Raw genomic sequence first — 16354 nt, 5'->3', positions numbered from 1 at the left:
TCTTCATGGCGAGCTAGATCTGTCGTTGCCGACTCGCCGTTGCTTGTGAGGCGCGTATCGACCATGATGAGCACTCTATCTTGCTGCCGTTGTTCTGGCTCACCCATACACGGGCTCAGCGCCCCCCTCCCATTTCGATTGCAATATCGATGCCGTACGCCTCCAGTGTCTTGCAACTTGGCTGAGAGCTCGCTGCTTGTTGGACTGATAACATCAAAAAGGAACCGTCCTCGACGAGACAATGCGTACTCCAGGGCAGTTTGAAGCGGTGGCAAAGTCCAGAGTGCTAGAGTAGGGCTGGTTCTCGTTAAGACTCATACTGTGCAGCTATCGAGATATGCTTCTCTGAACGCCGTGGGAGACCTGCAGCGAACAATCTGACACGTTGACGCATAAACCGAGTATCCGATAATGTGACAGGGGCTTGGATATTTCAAACCTGAGTTGTGAGGACTTTGCCAACGTCTGTATCTTGTTGTGATTAGAAAACTATGTTTTGAGATGGAAGGGCATGGCTAACCATGAGCCCGCGCTGATTAGGCACATCCACGAATCCGATGAGGCCCGGAAAACGTACAGAGACCCAGTTCGATCGATACCTGTTCCAGGTTCTTGCCCATATACAAGGAGATCCCACCCATTTCGAGCGGCCGAGACCCTACCTGTGATGATCCGATTTCGTGGGCCTGCTCCGGATGGGACAAGGGGCCGACTATCAGGCATATTGAGTCCAGGGATTCCTTTCCTGTGGGCATAAAGTAAACCCGGCTCTGGATCTCCGACCTGAAAGTTGAAGGACGGGTTCGTCAACAATTGAGTAGGTCCCCCAACCCTGGTCTTATGAGGGCAAGTGCATGATCACGCCGGCACAGCCGCTTGTGCTCGTGACCGACGGAAATCATAGCAGACGAGATATAGCCATCCCGCAGGGCTGAACAGGGGAATACATAGTATGCTTCTGTAGGGATTCCGAGGTTACATATACTGATCATATGTCCTGGTATAGCCTGGTCAACAGTGAAACCTGTATGCATGCAGATCAGGGTCCTTGGTTGCGATGAAAAGCAGCCTGACAGCCGGGGACCTAGCCAAAAAGACCACACATGAGCACAGATAGGAAGCTCTCGGATACCTTCATATATATAGCTATGGTCAGTGGAAGAAGCATTGTTTGGTGCTTTGAATATATAGTCGTCTCTAGGTTGGATAGACGCATGAGGTGTGTGTTGCTACAACAATGATTGGAAAACTTTGCATCAGAAGCTCCAGCATCCCCCAAAGACAAGAGCGAAGCATTCAGCATTGGCAGAGTTCTGCTTGTATAATATGGTCTGTACAAATTATCCAGAAACATCCAATGTAAAGAAGAGTAGAGTGCGGCGGGCCATGGAGAGCTTATGTAAGCTCCGTCAAGCGATATCTCAGGTGGCCTTCCGGTGCCTGGGGAAGGAGGGTCCGCGGTTCTCGAGTCCGCTCAATCGTGCCAGTCCTCTCCTCCTTATCCCTCAAATCAGACGCCCGAAACCCCCGCGGACTCGCCCTCGCTGCGCGACCGACCCCCGTCGAAATCTGTGTTCTTGGTTTCCGGTGCGGGAATTACCTCGGACGCGCCACTCCTGTCAACAAACGGTACCGCTACATGACGTCTGTGTTGACCCCCGCTACGAACCGTCGATTATATCAGAAACCCCTGCGAACGAAGCGGACACTGTAGAACGGGATAGGTGCAAGTGCTTGGGAAAGATTCGGCTGCGATACGCTGAGGCGGCGCTTTTGCGGCGTTCGCAACTTTTGTTGTCCGCTCCTGGTCTCCGCCCCCTGGCCATCAGCGCCCAGAAGCCGAAGCGAGCCACGACCCCGGGTGCATGGGGTATAGGTCAAAATGGCGCCAGGAGGTGGTGGAAATATCAAGGTGGTGGTGAGAGTACGGCCGTTTAATAGTCGAGGTGAGTGATGCCTGCGGAGTTTATCTGCTCGGGGTTATGGGCTGATAGTTGCGTCGATAATTAGAAATCGAACGAGGGGCAAAATGTATCGTGCAGATGAAAGATAGCCAGACGGTCCTCACGCCGCCGCCAGGAGCCGAAAAGGAATCGCGAAAAGGCGGAAATAAGGCCGCTGGGGAAGGACCAAAATCGTTTGCCTTTGATAGGTCGTATTGGTCCTTCGACAAGAAGGCTCCAAACTATGCCGGTCAGGATAACCTTTTCTCGGACTTGGGTGTGCCGCTTCTGGACAATGCCTTTCAGGGCTACAACAACTGTATCTTCGCCTACGGTCAGACTGGTTCCGGAAAGTCATACTCGATGATGGGATACGGCAAGGAGTATGGTGTCATTCCGCGGATTTGTCAAGATATGTTCGAGCGCATCAAGACGATACAGGAGGATAAGAACCTTACCTGCACGGTGGAAGTTTCGTATCTGGAAATCTACAACGAGCGGGTTCGCGACTTGCTCAACCCGTCGAACAAAGGCAACCTCAAAGTCCGTGAGCACCCATCCACGGGTCCGTATGTCGAAGATCTCGCCAAGCTTGCGGTTCGCTCCTTCGACGAAATCGAGAACTTGATGGATGAGGGAAACAAAGCGCGAACGGTTGCCGCCACGAATATGAACGAAACATCTAGTCGATCGCACGCCGTGTTTACGTTGATGCTTACACAAAAACGGCATGATGCAGAGACGAGCATGGATACAGAGAAGGTGTCACGGATCAGTTTGGTCGATCTTGCGGGTTCGGAGCGAGCGAACTCGACTGGAGCCACTGGAGCCAGGTTGAAGGAAGGAGCAGAAATCAACAGATCGCTTTCAACGCTTGGGCGTGTCATTGCGGCCCTAGCGGACGCGGCTGCAGGAAAGGCCGCGAAGAAGAAGCAGGTACCGTATCGTGATTCAGTACTTACGTGGTTACTCAAGGATTCCCTCGGAGGTAATTCAATGACAGCAATGATTGCCGCCATCTCTCCTGCCGACATCAATTTCGATGAGACTCTGAGTACTTTACGTTATGCCGACTCAGCGAAGCGGATCAAGAACCACGCAGTCGTCAATGAAGACCCCAACGCGCGGATGATCAGAGAACTCAAGGACGAGCTAGCTCAGCTACGAGCCAAACTTGGTGGTGGTGTGGCGGGTGGTGCGGCGACAGGGGCTGGTGGCGGAGTGATTGCAGACGAAGTATATCCACCGGATACGCCCATGGAAAAGCAAATGGTCTCTATCCAGCAACCGGACGGTACTGTCACCAAAGTGAGTAAAGCTGAGATCGTGGAGCAGCTGAATCAGAGTGAAAAGCTGTACAAGGACCTCAACCAAACTTGGGAAGAGAAGTTGGTGAAGACCGAGCAGATTCATAAAGAGCGCGAAGCAGCCTTGGAGGAACTCGGTATAAGTATCGAGAAAGGCTTTATTGGTCTCAGCACGCCAAAGAAAATGCCACATTTGGTCAACTTGAGCGACGACCCACTGCTCGCCGAATGTCTAGTGTATAACATCAAGCCCGGAGTCACTCAAGTTGGCAATATGGACCAAGGGAGCCACGTCGAGATCAGATTGAATGGTTCAAAGATCTTAGCGGATCACTGCAAATTTGAAAATGTGGATAATGTGGTTACGATCTTGCCTAGTGAGGGCGCTGCGGTCATGGTCAATGGTGTGCGCGTTGACAAGCCTAAGCGGTTGAAGAGTGGTTATCGCATAATTCTGGGCGACTTCCATATCTTCCGGTTCAATCACCCTCAGGAAGCAAGGGCTGAGCGAGTAGAACAGAGCTTACTTCGTCATTCCGTCACGACGAGCCAACTCGGCTCTCCCGCGCCGGGCAAAAACCATGAGCGAAACATCAGCAAAGCTTCGGATTTGGACTGGGACTCAAGCAGAGCCGACTCTCCGATGGGATCTCAGCGTGGGAGAGAGTCTGACTGGTTCTATGCGCGCCGTGAGGCTGTGAGCGCAGGGACGGATCCGGATCGGCTTGCCCATATGCCTGATGATGAGCTCGATGCTCTCTTTGAGAATGTACAAAACGCAAGGGCAAACCGACGTGGCCTGTTGGAGAACGAAGAAGACTCGGATTCTCTCAGTTCATATCCGATTCGCGACAAGTACATGTCTAATGGCACTATGGACAACTTCTCTCTGGACACCGCTATCACAATGCCAGGGACACCTCGCCACGGCGATGAGGATGCCACCCTGCAGTCAGTGCGTCAGGACATGCAGCGGCAACTGGAGCGACAAAAGGAGCAGTATCTGGATAAGCTGAGGGACTCCGAAGCTTCACCGAGTCAAGGTATCGATGACTTACGGTCTGAGAAGGTCCGCATGGAGGATGCTCTTCGAGCGGCGAAAGAAGAATACGAAGAGCAGCTTAGAAAGCAAAAAGAAGCATTCGAGAGCCACATGAAGGAACTAGGCCAGCCGATGCCGCAAATATACGAAAATGGTTATCCCAAGTTGAGCCCCAAGGAACTGGAAGTTGCGCGCTCGGTGTTCCAACACTGGTCTCAGCAGAACTATGTCCGCATGGCAGAAAAGGTCTTGCAACATGCTTCGTTGATAAAGGAAGCCCAGGTAATGAGCCACATAATGGACAAGAATGTCGTGTTCCAGTTTGCCATCGTTGACCATGGGCACAATATGGCTTCCTCTTATGATCTTGTGCTGAACGGCATCTCTGGGGACGAAGATATAATCCTTGATGATGCCAAGAAGCCATGTGTTGCAGTTCGGGTCATTGACTTCAAGCAGAGTGTCATCCACCTTTGGTCTATTGAGAAACTCCAGCGCCGCGTCCAGGCCATGCGACAACTGCACCAGTATATTGACCGGCCGGACTACATCCAGCACTTCAAGCTCGAAAACCCCTTCTCCGAGCCGTGCTCGCCTCAATACTCCCTTGTCGGAGACGCTGACATCCCTCTGACAGCCGTGTTTGAGACACGGGTTCAGGACTTTTCGGTGGATGTCATTTCGCCCTACACCCAAGACGTGGTTGGTATTATCCGACTATCCTTAGAACCATCCTCGGCGCAGGCGCCGTCGTCTACTCTCAAGTTCAATGTTGTCATGCGTGACATGGCCGGCTTTACCGAATGGGAAGGAACGGATGTGCACGCCCAGCTGTTCATTCCAGGCATCTCGGAGGAAGGTGGAGCAACCACGACGCAGATGATCAACGGCTTCAATGAGACGCCGGTTCGTTTCGAGAGCGTTCACAGTATGAGCCTACCGCTTTCTAGCCCGCGAAATGCCTCTTTGAAGATCTGCGTCTATGCTCGTGTGACCTCCATGCATCTCGATAAACTTCTGAGCTGGGATGATATGCGCGACTCAGCGGAGCAAGGACCGCAAGACCAGAAAACGCCACGTATCGCTGAATCCGAGTACTTCTCGGAGGAGAGACATGATGTCTTTGCGAGGCTCCAAGTACTTGAGATGACTGAGACGGGAGAATACTTGCCCGTGGAAGTGGTGCAAAACAGCCCCACTGAAGTGGGCACATATCAGCTTCATCAAGGGCTCCAGCGCCGCATATCTGTCAATCTCACCTACAGCTCCACGGAAGCTCTGCCCTGGGATGACCTGACCAACGTTCGTGTTGGGACTGTGCGGCTGCTGGACCCTTGGGGCAAGATACCTGACCAGGACCTACAAACTCCAGATGTCCCTCTGAAATTTATTCAAGAGCCTATGGTCAAGGACAATGCCGATGGAACGTCCAACATCACTTTAATAGGCCAATGGGACTCCAGTTTGCACGGGTCGCTTCTTCTCGACAGGGTCACTGCAGAAAAATACCGTGTGCAGGTAACGGTCAGATGGGATCTGCAATCTTCACGCCTACAGGACCCTGTTTCTTTCGAGATTGACCTGACGCTCCAAGTGCAAGGACGGACTTATATTCGCCCGCAGTCGATGTTCAAGAACTTCTTCAACACCACGCGCGTGGTACACTCCACAGTCCGCATGTATTCTGTTGCGGTTCGCCCAGTGTCGGCGAAGCGCGCCGCAGACCTTTGGCGCATGAACACGCAGAATGATTATGTGAAGGGCGAAGAGTTCCTTACAAAGTGGGCTCCTAGGAAGGTTTCGCTGGTGCGTGACTACATCACTTCTCGGCGACGACGCAGACGTATTGCAGATTTGAACGCCGCGAAGGGAGCACTTAGTGCCAATAGTCTTAGTGTCGCTTCGCCACCACGAAGCGGGAGGTCAACGCCACTTCGTGCTCAAGAGCCTGATCGCAGAGTCAAATTGCTGCAGAAATACGTTGACCTGTGGACTGCCAAAACCGAACCCATCGATGCCATTCTCATTCGGAGCAACACCGAGCCGCCTGAACTCGGCGCGGCCTTTGCATCTCGTGGAAAGTCACCTTTAAGCGATGTCACAAACAGTAATAATGAACCGGGGTCTCTTACGCCGCGATTCTACGCTACCGTTCAGACCCTCCCGAAGAATCCCACCGCGTCAAAGACGGGATATCTGCTAATGCCAGACGACACGTATACCCATTGGGCGCGACGGTTTGTCGAACTTCGACTACCATACCTGCATATCTATTCTGTTCCGGAAGGCGACGAAATCAACGCTATTAATCTACGCAACGCGCGAGTCGACCATGCGCCTGACTTCGCCAGACTTCTAGATGGTCCCGGAGCTGATAGGTCACCGAGTGGCCGGCCTAATGTGTTCGCAGTGTACGGCCCGCAGAACACGTTCCTCTTCGCGGCGCGAACAGAGGCGCAGAAGGTTGAATGGATTCTGAAGATTGATGATAGCTACTTCAGTAACAACGCCCCTCGCTCGACGACGAACGGATCAGGGAGATGAGTCCCATATAATACATAAAAACTAATCGACGAGAGACTACGACGTGATATAGCGACGATCTGCTATTCTTCCTTCGTTATCCGCTATGCCGTCTTGGATCCTGTCCTACTAGCTGTACTGGATGCCGTCCTGCCCTTCCTTTCGTTACTCAACCCGTTGATGCCTGTCCCCTTTCCTACTACATATTGATTGGCTTTGAGATACCCCCGAATACACCTGCCCTGCCTTACATAGCACTTGGAATGGAAACCCATGTACATATTGGAAAACAAATCCAAGCAAGCAAGCATAGAGTTCCTTGTCTCCGTTCGGCTCAAGTGTGACTGTCCGCCGCGGCAGTGCCCGGTTATTCTCATATCGGCTGGAATGTACTAAAGCCGAAGATCCTTGCTGTAGATGATTGACGATGGCTACTTTCCAGTGTGTGCATCAGCACTGTCAGCCCGCCCTGTGACGTAGAGAAGAGTTGCGAGATTGTTGCTATGGAAACGACCTTTATCGGCCCAGCACTCTCCCATCTCATCTTATACCTCCAGCGTACAACTGGATAGATCTCCTCATTTCGACAAAGCACTGTCCGAAATCCCTAGATACAACGGCTCATAAAAGCAAACCGACATGGCAGCAGCATCCCACACAACATCCTAGCTCCAGCCAATTACTGCAGCCACGACACACAGAGAAGGGCCACCTACAAACGACCACGCATATCCGTGCGACAAGCACACCTACATATACGTACCCAGACCATGATCGGCCCCAGAAGCCAGTCACCAACATTCCGCTATCTTGGCGCAGGCGCCGTGTTGTCGCTGATATCGCTTACATTCCTGCTTTTTGGACGGCCGTCGTATCTCGGCTCGGAGTGGAACAGCGGGCCGTATCTTCTCAAGGACTCAAGTTCTGGAAGCCCTGTGCGATCAGAGAAATGTGCTGGTGCTGAGCCCGGAGCTGGACCTACGAACGGAGGGGCGACTGAGAATAGCACATGGGAATTCAACGTCCACCGCGATGGCAACAACCACGGGCTCTCCGAGAGCCAGTGTCTATCTGCATTTCCGAAGCTCTTCGTTGAACTTGAGAGGACGGCCGAGTTCTGGGCCGCGAATGACGGAATCGCGTATAAGGATGTGGACGATGTTGCGCGTGGTGGAGGGGTCGATGGGAATGGGAATGGGCTTGTTGGGGCTGCTATCAAAGACGGCGAGGTGCGCATCTAATATACTATCTATTGGGTCTTCTATACACAGAAAATTTGCGCGGCTAACGCTCATCGCGCACCTAGCTATACATACTCGACTACGGCCCCCAGCCCTACACGTTCACTCGCGGAAAAGCAACCCTGCACTCCCTGCACCGCGCACTATCAGCATATCCAGACCGACATACTCTCCCAGACATCGAGTTCGTCCTAACAACAGACGACTTCAGCACGCCCACCTCAACCGGCAATCGACAGTCACCGATATGGTCCTACACGAAACGCCCCGACGCCCCAGACACGGGCATCTGGCTAATGCCCGACTTCGGCTACTGGGCCTGGCCGGAAGTCGCACAAGTCGGCGAGTACAAGGACGTGCGGCGCCGGATCTCGACCATCGATGAGGGTCTCCCGTTCAGCGCTAAAAAGAAACAGCTCCTCTGGCGCGGAAGCGTAGCCGCCAATCCCGAAATCAGGAACGGCCTACTTGAGGCTGCACGTGGGAAGACCTGGGGCAGCCTGAAGGAGGTCAAGTGGGACGACGACCAGCAAGCTAATCTGATGCCCATAGAAGACCACTGCACCTACGCCTTCCTCGCGCACACCGAGGGCCGCTCGTACTCCGGCCGCGGGAAGTACCTCCTCAACTGCCGCAGCGTGCTCATCAGCCACAAACCCCACTGGCTTGAAGCGCACCACGCCGCGCTAATCCCGTCTGGTCTAGACGCGAATTACGTGCAGGTTGAGCGGGACTGGTCGGATCTCGAGCGCAAGGTGGAGTTCCTGCTTGATAACCCTGCTGCGGCGGAGCGGATTGCGGAGAATGCGGCTCGTACGTTTCGGGATCGGTATTTGACGCCTGCGGCGGAGAGTTGTTATTGGAGGTATCTGGTGAACATGTATGGAGGGGTTAGTGGGTTTGTGCCCGTTCTTGAGGGCAAGGGGAAGGGTAGGGGGGTGAAGTTTGAGAGTTGGGTTCTTGGGGTTTGATTTGTGCTTTTATGGGTTATGATTGTATGATTGTATGATATATGGGTGTTTTGGGTGTATTGTTTATATTTATAGATAGTCATTGTATATAATACATGAAGCCGAGCCTGGTATGGATGGCACTGGCTCGAAGTTCTTCCGGAACTGATCGTTGACACAGGTCGAGGTCGGTGATTATGCCTTACTATTTGATGATTTGACTACGTGTAGAATGCACGTAGTCCTACTTCCGAGGAAGAGATAAAGAATTACTTGTATATTCGTTGAACTCAACATATAACCAGATCTATCAATAACAGAACGACAAGGCCCGGCGATAAAAGCAGATGCGTATTATGATATCAATGGAGGAATCCAGCAAATAAAGGCAAAGTATAATGAATGACTCCAGTTCTGACACCATTCGTTTCAAAGACAGATAAGACAAACAAGCAGACCGATTATGGGTGCGACACACTGATGATTAGCCTAGATCAAGCCAGATAGAACAACCCCAAAACCACACTAGCCAAGCTAGCAACACCGGGAATAATTAGCTTGGAACCGGGGTTGATAGGAGTGGCGGTGGCCGACGGTCCAGACGGGGCGTTCTCTTCATTGACATTAACCTCCCCTTGCGAGCTCGTCGTGGTGGGTTTGTGGGTGGTGGTGGTGGTCCTGTGGGCGGACGAGCTTGGGGTTGTCCTTGACGCAGCGGGGGTGGTGTTGATGAGAGGCGCGCTTGTTGCTGCAGGGGAGCCGACTGGGATAACCGGGACGCTCGACGCAGGAGCACCAGGCGCAACGGCGCTGGGAGCAGGGATAAGAGCGCTTGACTGAATAGGCGCGCTGCCACTGGATTGGGCGGGGGAGATTTGTTGCTTAGCGATGACGCTGGGTTGAGTGCTAGGCTGGACAATAAGTTGAGTGCTGGATTGGACACTCGGCTGATCAGTTGGTTGACCACTTGGCTGGACGGTAGGTTGAACGCTGAGTTGAGTGGCAGTGCTAGAATCAGTGCTGGACACAACAACCACAGGAGTCTCAGAAACAGAGGTGGTCGTCTCCTCCGCCTGAGAAGTGACAGCGGAGGATGTCTCAAGAGGTTCGGCAACCACAGGAGTCTCAGAGACAGAGGTAATCGTCTCCTCCGCCTGAGAAGTGACAGCGGAGGATGTCTCAAGAGGTTCGGCAGACGTGACCTCGGTCGTGGTAGCCTCGTTTGCAGTCGCGGAAGTGGTGGCAGCGGGCCTCTCAATGGATGTGCCTTCAGTGGAAGCATTTGCCTCCTCCGCTGCACGTGCGGTGGCTGTTCCTGCCGCGAGGGCCAGGACAAGCAGAGTATAAGACTTGGAGAGATGCATGACTGGTAGAAATGTGACAATTACTTGTTGACTCGAAGTATAAGAGAATCGAAGACAATGAAGGACCCAAACAATCCCAGAGTCATCTTGGGGTTCTTTATACCCGAGAGAGCGCCACCGGAAGCATCTGGTCCTGATGATCTTGCTTTATCGCGCATGGTGGCTTGGGTTGCTCTTGATGCTATACGTCTGGAACCGGGACGACGCGTTGCCACCGGTATTGATCCGCACTGCATCCGGATATCTATTTTTACTGTCAGCAGCAACCATCTCACCTGAATCGGTGTTATAGGCGCATTCTTCAGACTTAGAGAGCGATCCGGCTCCAGCTCCTAGCATGCTGCATTCCAGCACGAGGCGAGAGAAATCACGTGACATACGATTTCAGCACTGCGGCTCGAAAGCAGAAGTGAAGCTGCAAATTGGCAGTAGTGAAAGAGATGTTCATATTCTGAAATCACGTTACTTGATGGAATCGTCTGCGAAGACGGCGCTATTCTGCAGCGCTGCACACAACGATCAAGCATGGAGTATGTTGACGGAACCAGCCCAAGTTGCCCCGATTTGGCAGAAAAATGCCATAACTTTGGAGGGATACTAACGAGATCCTCATTAAGTAGGCAAGATTGGACCTTGCAAACCACAAAGCTCAGCGGTAGAATGTTGAAGTAGAGAGGGAGGTAGAATGGCAGATGGAGTTGGATAGTGACCGGTACTCCGTAGGTATGTAGTAGCGGGCTTGGCAGTGGACGTGGTCGGTTCGCGGTCTCGACTCGACCTCTTCCTCCACCTCAACGCCATGATTATCATTCCCGCCCATGTCGTCAAGACGTGACCTTCTTTCCCCGCGCGACTACGATGAAGACGCCGAGTCGTTGCGGTCCCCGCTTTCGGATCAGGACTCTGATAGCGAGGACGACGAATTCCTCGCCCGGTCCCGCACCACCCTAGAGCTTGCCGAGCACGACCGCACCGTTCTCGATGACGAAGAGGAGCTCGAAAAGTTACTCACCAGATCCGGTCCCACTCATGATATCCGTCGAATCTTCAGTCCAAATAGAAGCAATGTTAGGATCGGGAAGAAGGAGGAAGCCCGGCGGCAACGGAGGAGAAAAGAGAGGGCTGCTCGAAAAGCACGCCGCGAGAAACGGCACGGCGACGACGAGGAGATGTATGAGATGGAAGAGGGACACCCCGGCGATGAGAGCTCTCTGCTGAGTTCCTCTTCGTCTGACTCGGATGAGCGGATCAAGGAGCAGTATGCCGATATCCAGGTATGACCTTGCAGTTGGTTCTTCGTACTCCGTAGTATTCCTAAGTTCTAACTCGAATATTTTTAGGATCGTCAAAAAGTCTCTTGGCGGAAACTGACGCTTGTATCCTCCGCCATCTTCGTCCTCTTCCTCATCCTCCTTCTTGGGGCGTACAAGGCTTCAGCCGGTTTCCGCTCCTCCCACAACCCGAAGACCCCGCTGTCAAACGGAACCGCACTGTTCGCGCCTACGACAATATTGATATCGCTGGACGGATTTCGCGCCGATTTCCTCGACCGTGGCCTGACCCCAACGCTCAATGGATTCATCGCAGAGGGCGTTTCGCCTCAGTATATGCGTCCTAGCTTCCCCAGCGTTACCTTTCCCAACCATTTCACTCTCGTCACTGGGCTGTATCCGGAGAGCCATGGAATCGTTGGGAATACATTCTGGGACCCAGAACTACAGGAGCAGTTCTACTACACTCATCCGAACGTCAGTATGCAGGCAAAATGGTGGAACGCGGAGCCCCTTTGGATGACCGCCGAAAACCAGGAAGTGCGGAGTGCTATCCATATGTGGCCAGGGTCGGAAGCGCATATTGGGGGCGTGGAGCCAACTTATCTTGATCAATATAACGGCTCGGAGGTATTGGCACGAAAAACACAACGCATTCTTGAACTACTGGACCTGCCTGGCCTAGAGCAGGAGTCGCTGCCCGTGCCTCAGCGGCCGCAATTCATTGCCGCGTATGTTCCAAACGTAGATGCAGATGGCCACAAGTACGGACCAAACAGCACTGAGATTCGGAGCACTATTTCAAAGGTCGATGATATGCTTGCAGATCTTTTCACGGGCCTTGGAGAGCGCAATCTTACGGAAGTGGTCAACATTGTCGTGGTTTCTGATCATGGCATGGCGTCGACTTCCACTGAGCGGCTGGTGCAACTCGACGACTTGATTGACCTCAATCTGACCAGCCATATCGACGGCTGGCCATTGCGCGGGATCCGCCCTAAGCGCCCTGAGGATCTCAAAACCCTCCAGGACCAGCTAGAGCGTGTCAAATCTCAGTATTCGGACGCGATCGAGATATACACTCGCGAAGGCATGCCAGAGCGGTATCATTTCAAGAACAATGATCGCATTGCCCCTCTCTGGGTAATACCAAAAACTGGCTGGGCCATTGTCGAACGACCCGAATTCGATGCCCAGGTCGCACTGCAGAACGGCGATGTGTACCATCCTAAAGGCATTCACGGGTATGACCATGAACACCCGTTGATGCGGGCAATCTTTATCGCCCGCGGCCCTGCTTTTCCGCACCCGCCCAACAGTCGACTTGACGTTTTCCGTAAGTAATCCAAGCTGAACTGGATCTCATTCACTGACAGAACAGAAAATATCAACGTCTATAACATCCTGTGTGATTCACTTGGAATCAAGCCGCATCCGAACAACGGGACACTGCGACTTCCCTTGCAGCCTAGCGGTCTCCACTCGGATGAGGACGCGCCAGTACTCGATACTTCGTCTGATCCTCCAGCTACGCAAGAGCCCACACAAACCGTGGCACACACTTCTACCGTAATGATTTCCAGTTCAATCTCGACCACGTCTGATACAGAATCCGCGTCAGCCTCACCCAGCGCTAAACCCGAAGAGGCTGCCGACGATGAGACAGACACAGACTGGTGGGATAGCATCTTGGACAAGGTGGAAGATGTAAAAGACTGGGCGACCGATTTGTTGGATGACATCAAGGAGGAGTTCTCACCGGCGCGCTGAGTACATAACCCGCCGCAGCCTGAGGTGGCTGCTCATCCATGTCCGAGTGTGGGGAAAGGGAATGGGATCGGAGGCGAAGCAATCTTAGCGTTCATCTTTGACTTGTAATACCGGCCAACCATAATTAGAGATACCCCGGCCATGGCCACAAATTGAGTTGTTGGATAATTGAGCCCCTGGCGGGGTCCGCCTTTGGTCTTGTTCATCCTCAGCTGAAAATCTGGCCCAGTCAGCCTTATGTGCTGCAGTGACTCACCGCTGGATGGTGATTCATGCATGCACTTCAACTGCGCTCATGCAGTCAGTCTTTCATCATTTTTCAGGCGCTGGAGTCTGGCTGCCTGAGCACAGTGCAGATCAAAGACGCCTTCTGCCTGCTCAAAATGAGCCTCACCACAGGTATAAAGACCGCTCAGCTGTCCCTCACAACTCAACCATTTTCCCCTCCCACGGCAGCCTTCAGAAGAGAAGAGCTCTTCTCTTCTATCCCCCTCTGATTTTCTGCCGCTTGAGGCTCTCTCCCCCAAATAGCCTCTCAACCTCCAACTAATCCAACTCAACAACCATGACATCCATATCCGCCTCCGCGATGGCAAACACAACCACGCCCTCTACCTCAATACCCCTAACCATGCACGCAAACCCCCTCCTCAACCCCTCCGACACCGCTCTCCTAGAGACCTTCATCCCAGGCTACTCCATGGCCTCGCGCTTCCTATCCACATACCTCCAAATCGATCTCTCCAGCTACATCCCCTACCTAATCCTACTCGCCGTGATAGGCGCAACAGTACGCTACATCTACAACCTGCTCTCCGCCCTCTTCGAAGAACACTGCATCAGCACCGCCGAAATCCGCCACGATGACGAAGTCTACAACTACCTGATGTACTGGCTCGCACAACAGCCCTTCACGAACCGCACAACGCATTTCGTGGCTGGGACACGGATCTCGGGGTCTGCGCGGTACTACGATAGCGACGATGAGAGCGAAGACGGATGGGGCGACGCAGATGAGATCGACGACGAGGGGAACGTCATCGGGACAGACGCCGAAGACTTCGATACGTACTGGGCCAAGGCTACTGCGCGGGACAAGCACAAGAAGCTGCGCTTCACGCCGAGCGAGGGAACGCACTACTTCTGGTTCCATGGGCGCCCGCTCGCGTTCATTCGCGAGAAGCAGGATGATAAGAACTCTGGCGGCGGGTATTACGGGTATGGCGCGAAGGCACCGGAGCGGCTATATGTCAGCTGTATTGGGCGTGATCCGGCGGTCCTGAAGGAGTTGCTGCTTGAAGCGCAGCGGTGCTATGTTGCCAAGGATAGCAACAACACTGTTATCTACCGCGGCCATAAATCGGGTGCGTATACCGAGTGGTCGAGGTGTATGGCTAGGGCTCCGCGAGCGCTGTCGACGGTTGTGCTGGATAAGGTGCAGAAGGACGCATTTATTGATGATATTAAGGAATACTTGCATCCTAGGACGAGACGGTGGTATTCCAACCGCGGGATTCCGTACCGCCGGGGGTATCTACTACATGGGCCGCCTGGGACGGGGAAAACCAGTCTCTGCTTTGCGGCGGCGGGCTTACTAGGGCTGGAGCTTTATCTGCTGAATCTGAGCTCCAAGAGCCTGGATGAGGATGAACTGATGGCTCTATTCTCGGAGTTGCCTAGACGGTGTATCGTGCTGCTGGAAGACGTGGACTGCGCGGGAATGTCGCAGAAGCGAACTGCCGGTTCCTCTTCAAACGATGACAACTCTACCCCCGCCTCCACCGAACAGACAGAGGCCGAGAACGTCAACAGCTCTGGCTCTAGCTCCGGAACCACCTCCCTCGAAAAGCAAGGCGTCTCCCTCTCAGGCCTCCTCAACGTGATCGACGGCGTCGCCGCCAGCGAAGGCCGCATCCTCGTCATGACAACCAACCACCCCGAGAAACTGGACCCCGCGCTCGTGCGCCCCGGCCGCATCGATATGTCCATTACATTCGGGTACTCGACGGCCTCCGACATCCAGGAACTGTTCTCAGCGATCTACTCCACGCTTGAGGGTGATCTGCGCGTATCCCGCACTGAGCGATTAAGCCCGAAGATGCGCGCGAAGATGGCGAAACGCGCTGGTGCTGCCCGGCCGGGGTCCGTGGGTGAGAAGGCTCGTTCTAATGTTCGTGTGCAGCGGACCAGCAAGTTCTCTGAAGAGCAGGTCTGTGCTTGGGCTGGGCGTTTCGCGGAACGGGTTCCTGCGGGGGAGTTCACGCCTGCGGAGATCCAGGGGTATCTGTTGAATTATAAGACTGATCCGGAGGCGGCGATTGAGGGCGCTGAGAAGTGGGCTGTGGAGATGAGGGAGAAGAAGGCGAAGGATAAGACTGCTGGTGTGGATGCTGCGAAGGGGGATGAGGAGGAAAAGTTGGATGAGGAGAAGAAGCCGGAGAAGCTTGAGGTGAATGGGGTGGACGGCGACAGCGAGCTGAAGGGCAAGTCTGGAAGCGAAGACATGGTCATGACGAATGGTCATACGCATACGGACGGACGGTCATAATGTCCGTCTCTGGAGCTTCAAGCGCATCTGCATACATTGTGATAACGAACTGACGATCTCAACTCATACATAGACCTTTGCATTGGATGGGGAGAACATGGATACAGCATCTTACATAGCATTTACCATCTGCCTTGGTAGAAACAAACCAAACCATCCACTCTTGAATTACTACTAGGTCTTTCACCAAGTCTAAGTTGGATAGATAAGAGAAAAGTGTCAGTCGGTCGGTTATACAAAGCCAAACGTTCTTGTTCTACGGAGGAAACTGTCAGGTGTGGTCATATGTAGTATACCCGTATATGCAAAGGAAAAGTTTGGACACTATTTTAGTATTTATAGGAACAGCAGCTGATGAACTCAAACCTCAACTGAAGAAGGAAGTAGAAGTACAG

The 16354-nt window shown here is 53.2% G+C and overlaps 5 protein-coding genes across 5 annotated transcripts; 4 read left to right on the top strand and 1 right to left on the bottom strand.

Annotated features, from left to right (window-relative positions):
* Positions 1-1882: 1882 nt before the first annotated feature.
* DSM5745_07254 (kinesin-3 motor protein uncA) lies at positions 1883-6836 on the top strand (the record flags this gene model as incomplete). Its single annotated transcript, XM_026749270.1, has 2 exons — positions 1883-1946; positions 2011-6836. 2 exons carry the CDS (start codon positions 1883-1885, stop codon positions 6834-6836), a joined length of 4890 nt encoding a protein of 1629 aa, XP_026602360.1.
* Positions 6837-7585: 749 nt separating this feature from the next.
* On the top strand, positions 7586-9027 carry DSM5745_07253 (DUF821 domain protein; the record flags this gene model as incomplete). The annotated part of the gene is made up of 2 exons (XM_026749269.1): positions 7586-8044; positions 8122-9027. The coding sequence occupies 2 exons, from the start codon at positions 7586-7588 to the stop codon at positions 9025-9027; spliced, it is 1365 nt and encodes a 454-aa protein (XP_026602359.1).
* Positions 9028-9500: 473 nt separating this feature from the next.
* On the bottom strand, positions 9501-10370 carry DSM5745_07252 (uncharacterized protein; the record flags this gene model as incomplete). The annotated part of the gene is made up of 1 exon (XM_026749268.1): positions 9501-10370. One exon carries the CDS (start codon positions 10368-10370, stop codon positions 9501-9503), a length of 870 nt encoding a protein of 289 aa, XP_026602358.1.
* Positions 10371-11188: 818 nt separating this feature from the next.
* On the top strand, positions 11189-13411 carry DSM5745_07251 (alkaline phosphatase family protein; the record flags this gene model as incomplete). The annotated part of the gene is made up of 3 exons (XM_026749267.1): positions 11189-11644; positions 11711-12977; positions 13023-13411. The coding sequence occupies 3 exons, from the start codon at positions 11189-11191 to the stop codon at positions 13409-13411; spliced, it is 2112 nt and encodes a 703-aa protein (XP_026602357.1).
* A 565-nt stretch (positions 13412-13976) lies between these two features.
* Positions 13977-15959, top strand: DSM5745_07250 (BCS1 and AAA domain-containing protein; the record flags this gene model as incomplete). Its single annotated transcript, XM_026749266.1, has 1 exon — positions 13977-15959. One exon carries the CDS (start codon positions 13977-13979, stop codon positions 15957-15959), a length of 1983 nt encoding a protein of 660 aa, XP_026602356.1.
* Between the last annotated feature and the right edge of the window lie 395 nt (positions 15960-16354).

This window comes from Aspergillus mulundensis, assembly GCF_003369625.1.
Source record: "Aspergillus mulundensis strain DSM 5745 chromosome Unknown scaffold_7, whole genome shotgun sequence".
Taxonomy (NCBI): Eukaryota; Fungi; Ascomycota; class Eurotiomycetes; order Eurotiales; family Aspergillaceae; genus Aspergillus; species Aspergillus mulundensis.
Note: the sequence above shows the minus strand (reverse complement) of the source record. Positions and strands in the feature narration are given on the sequence as shown.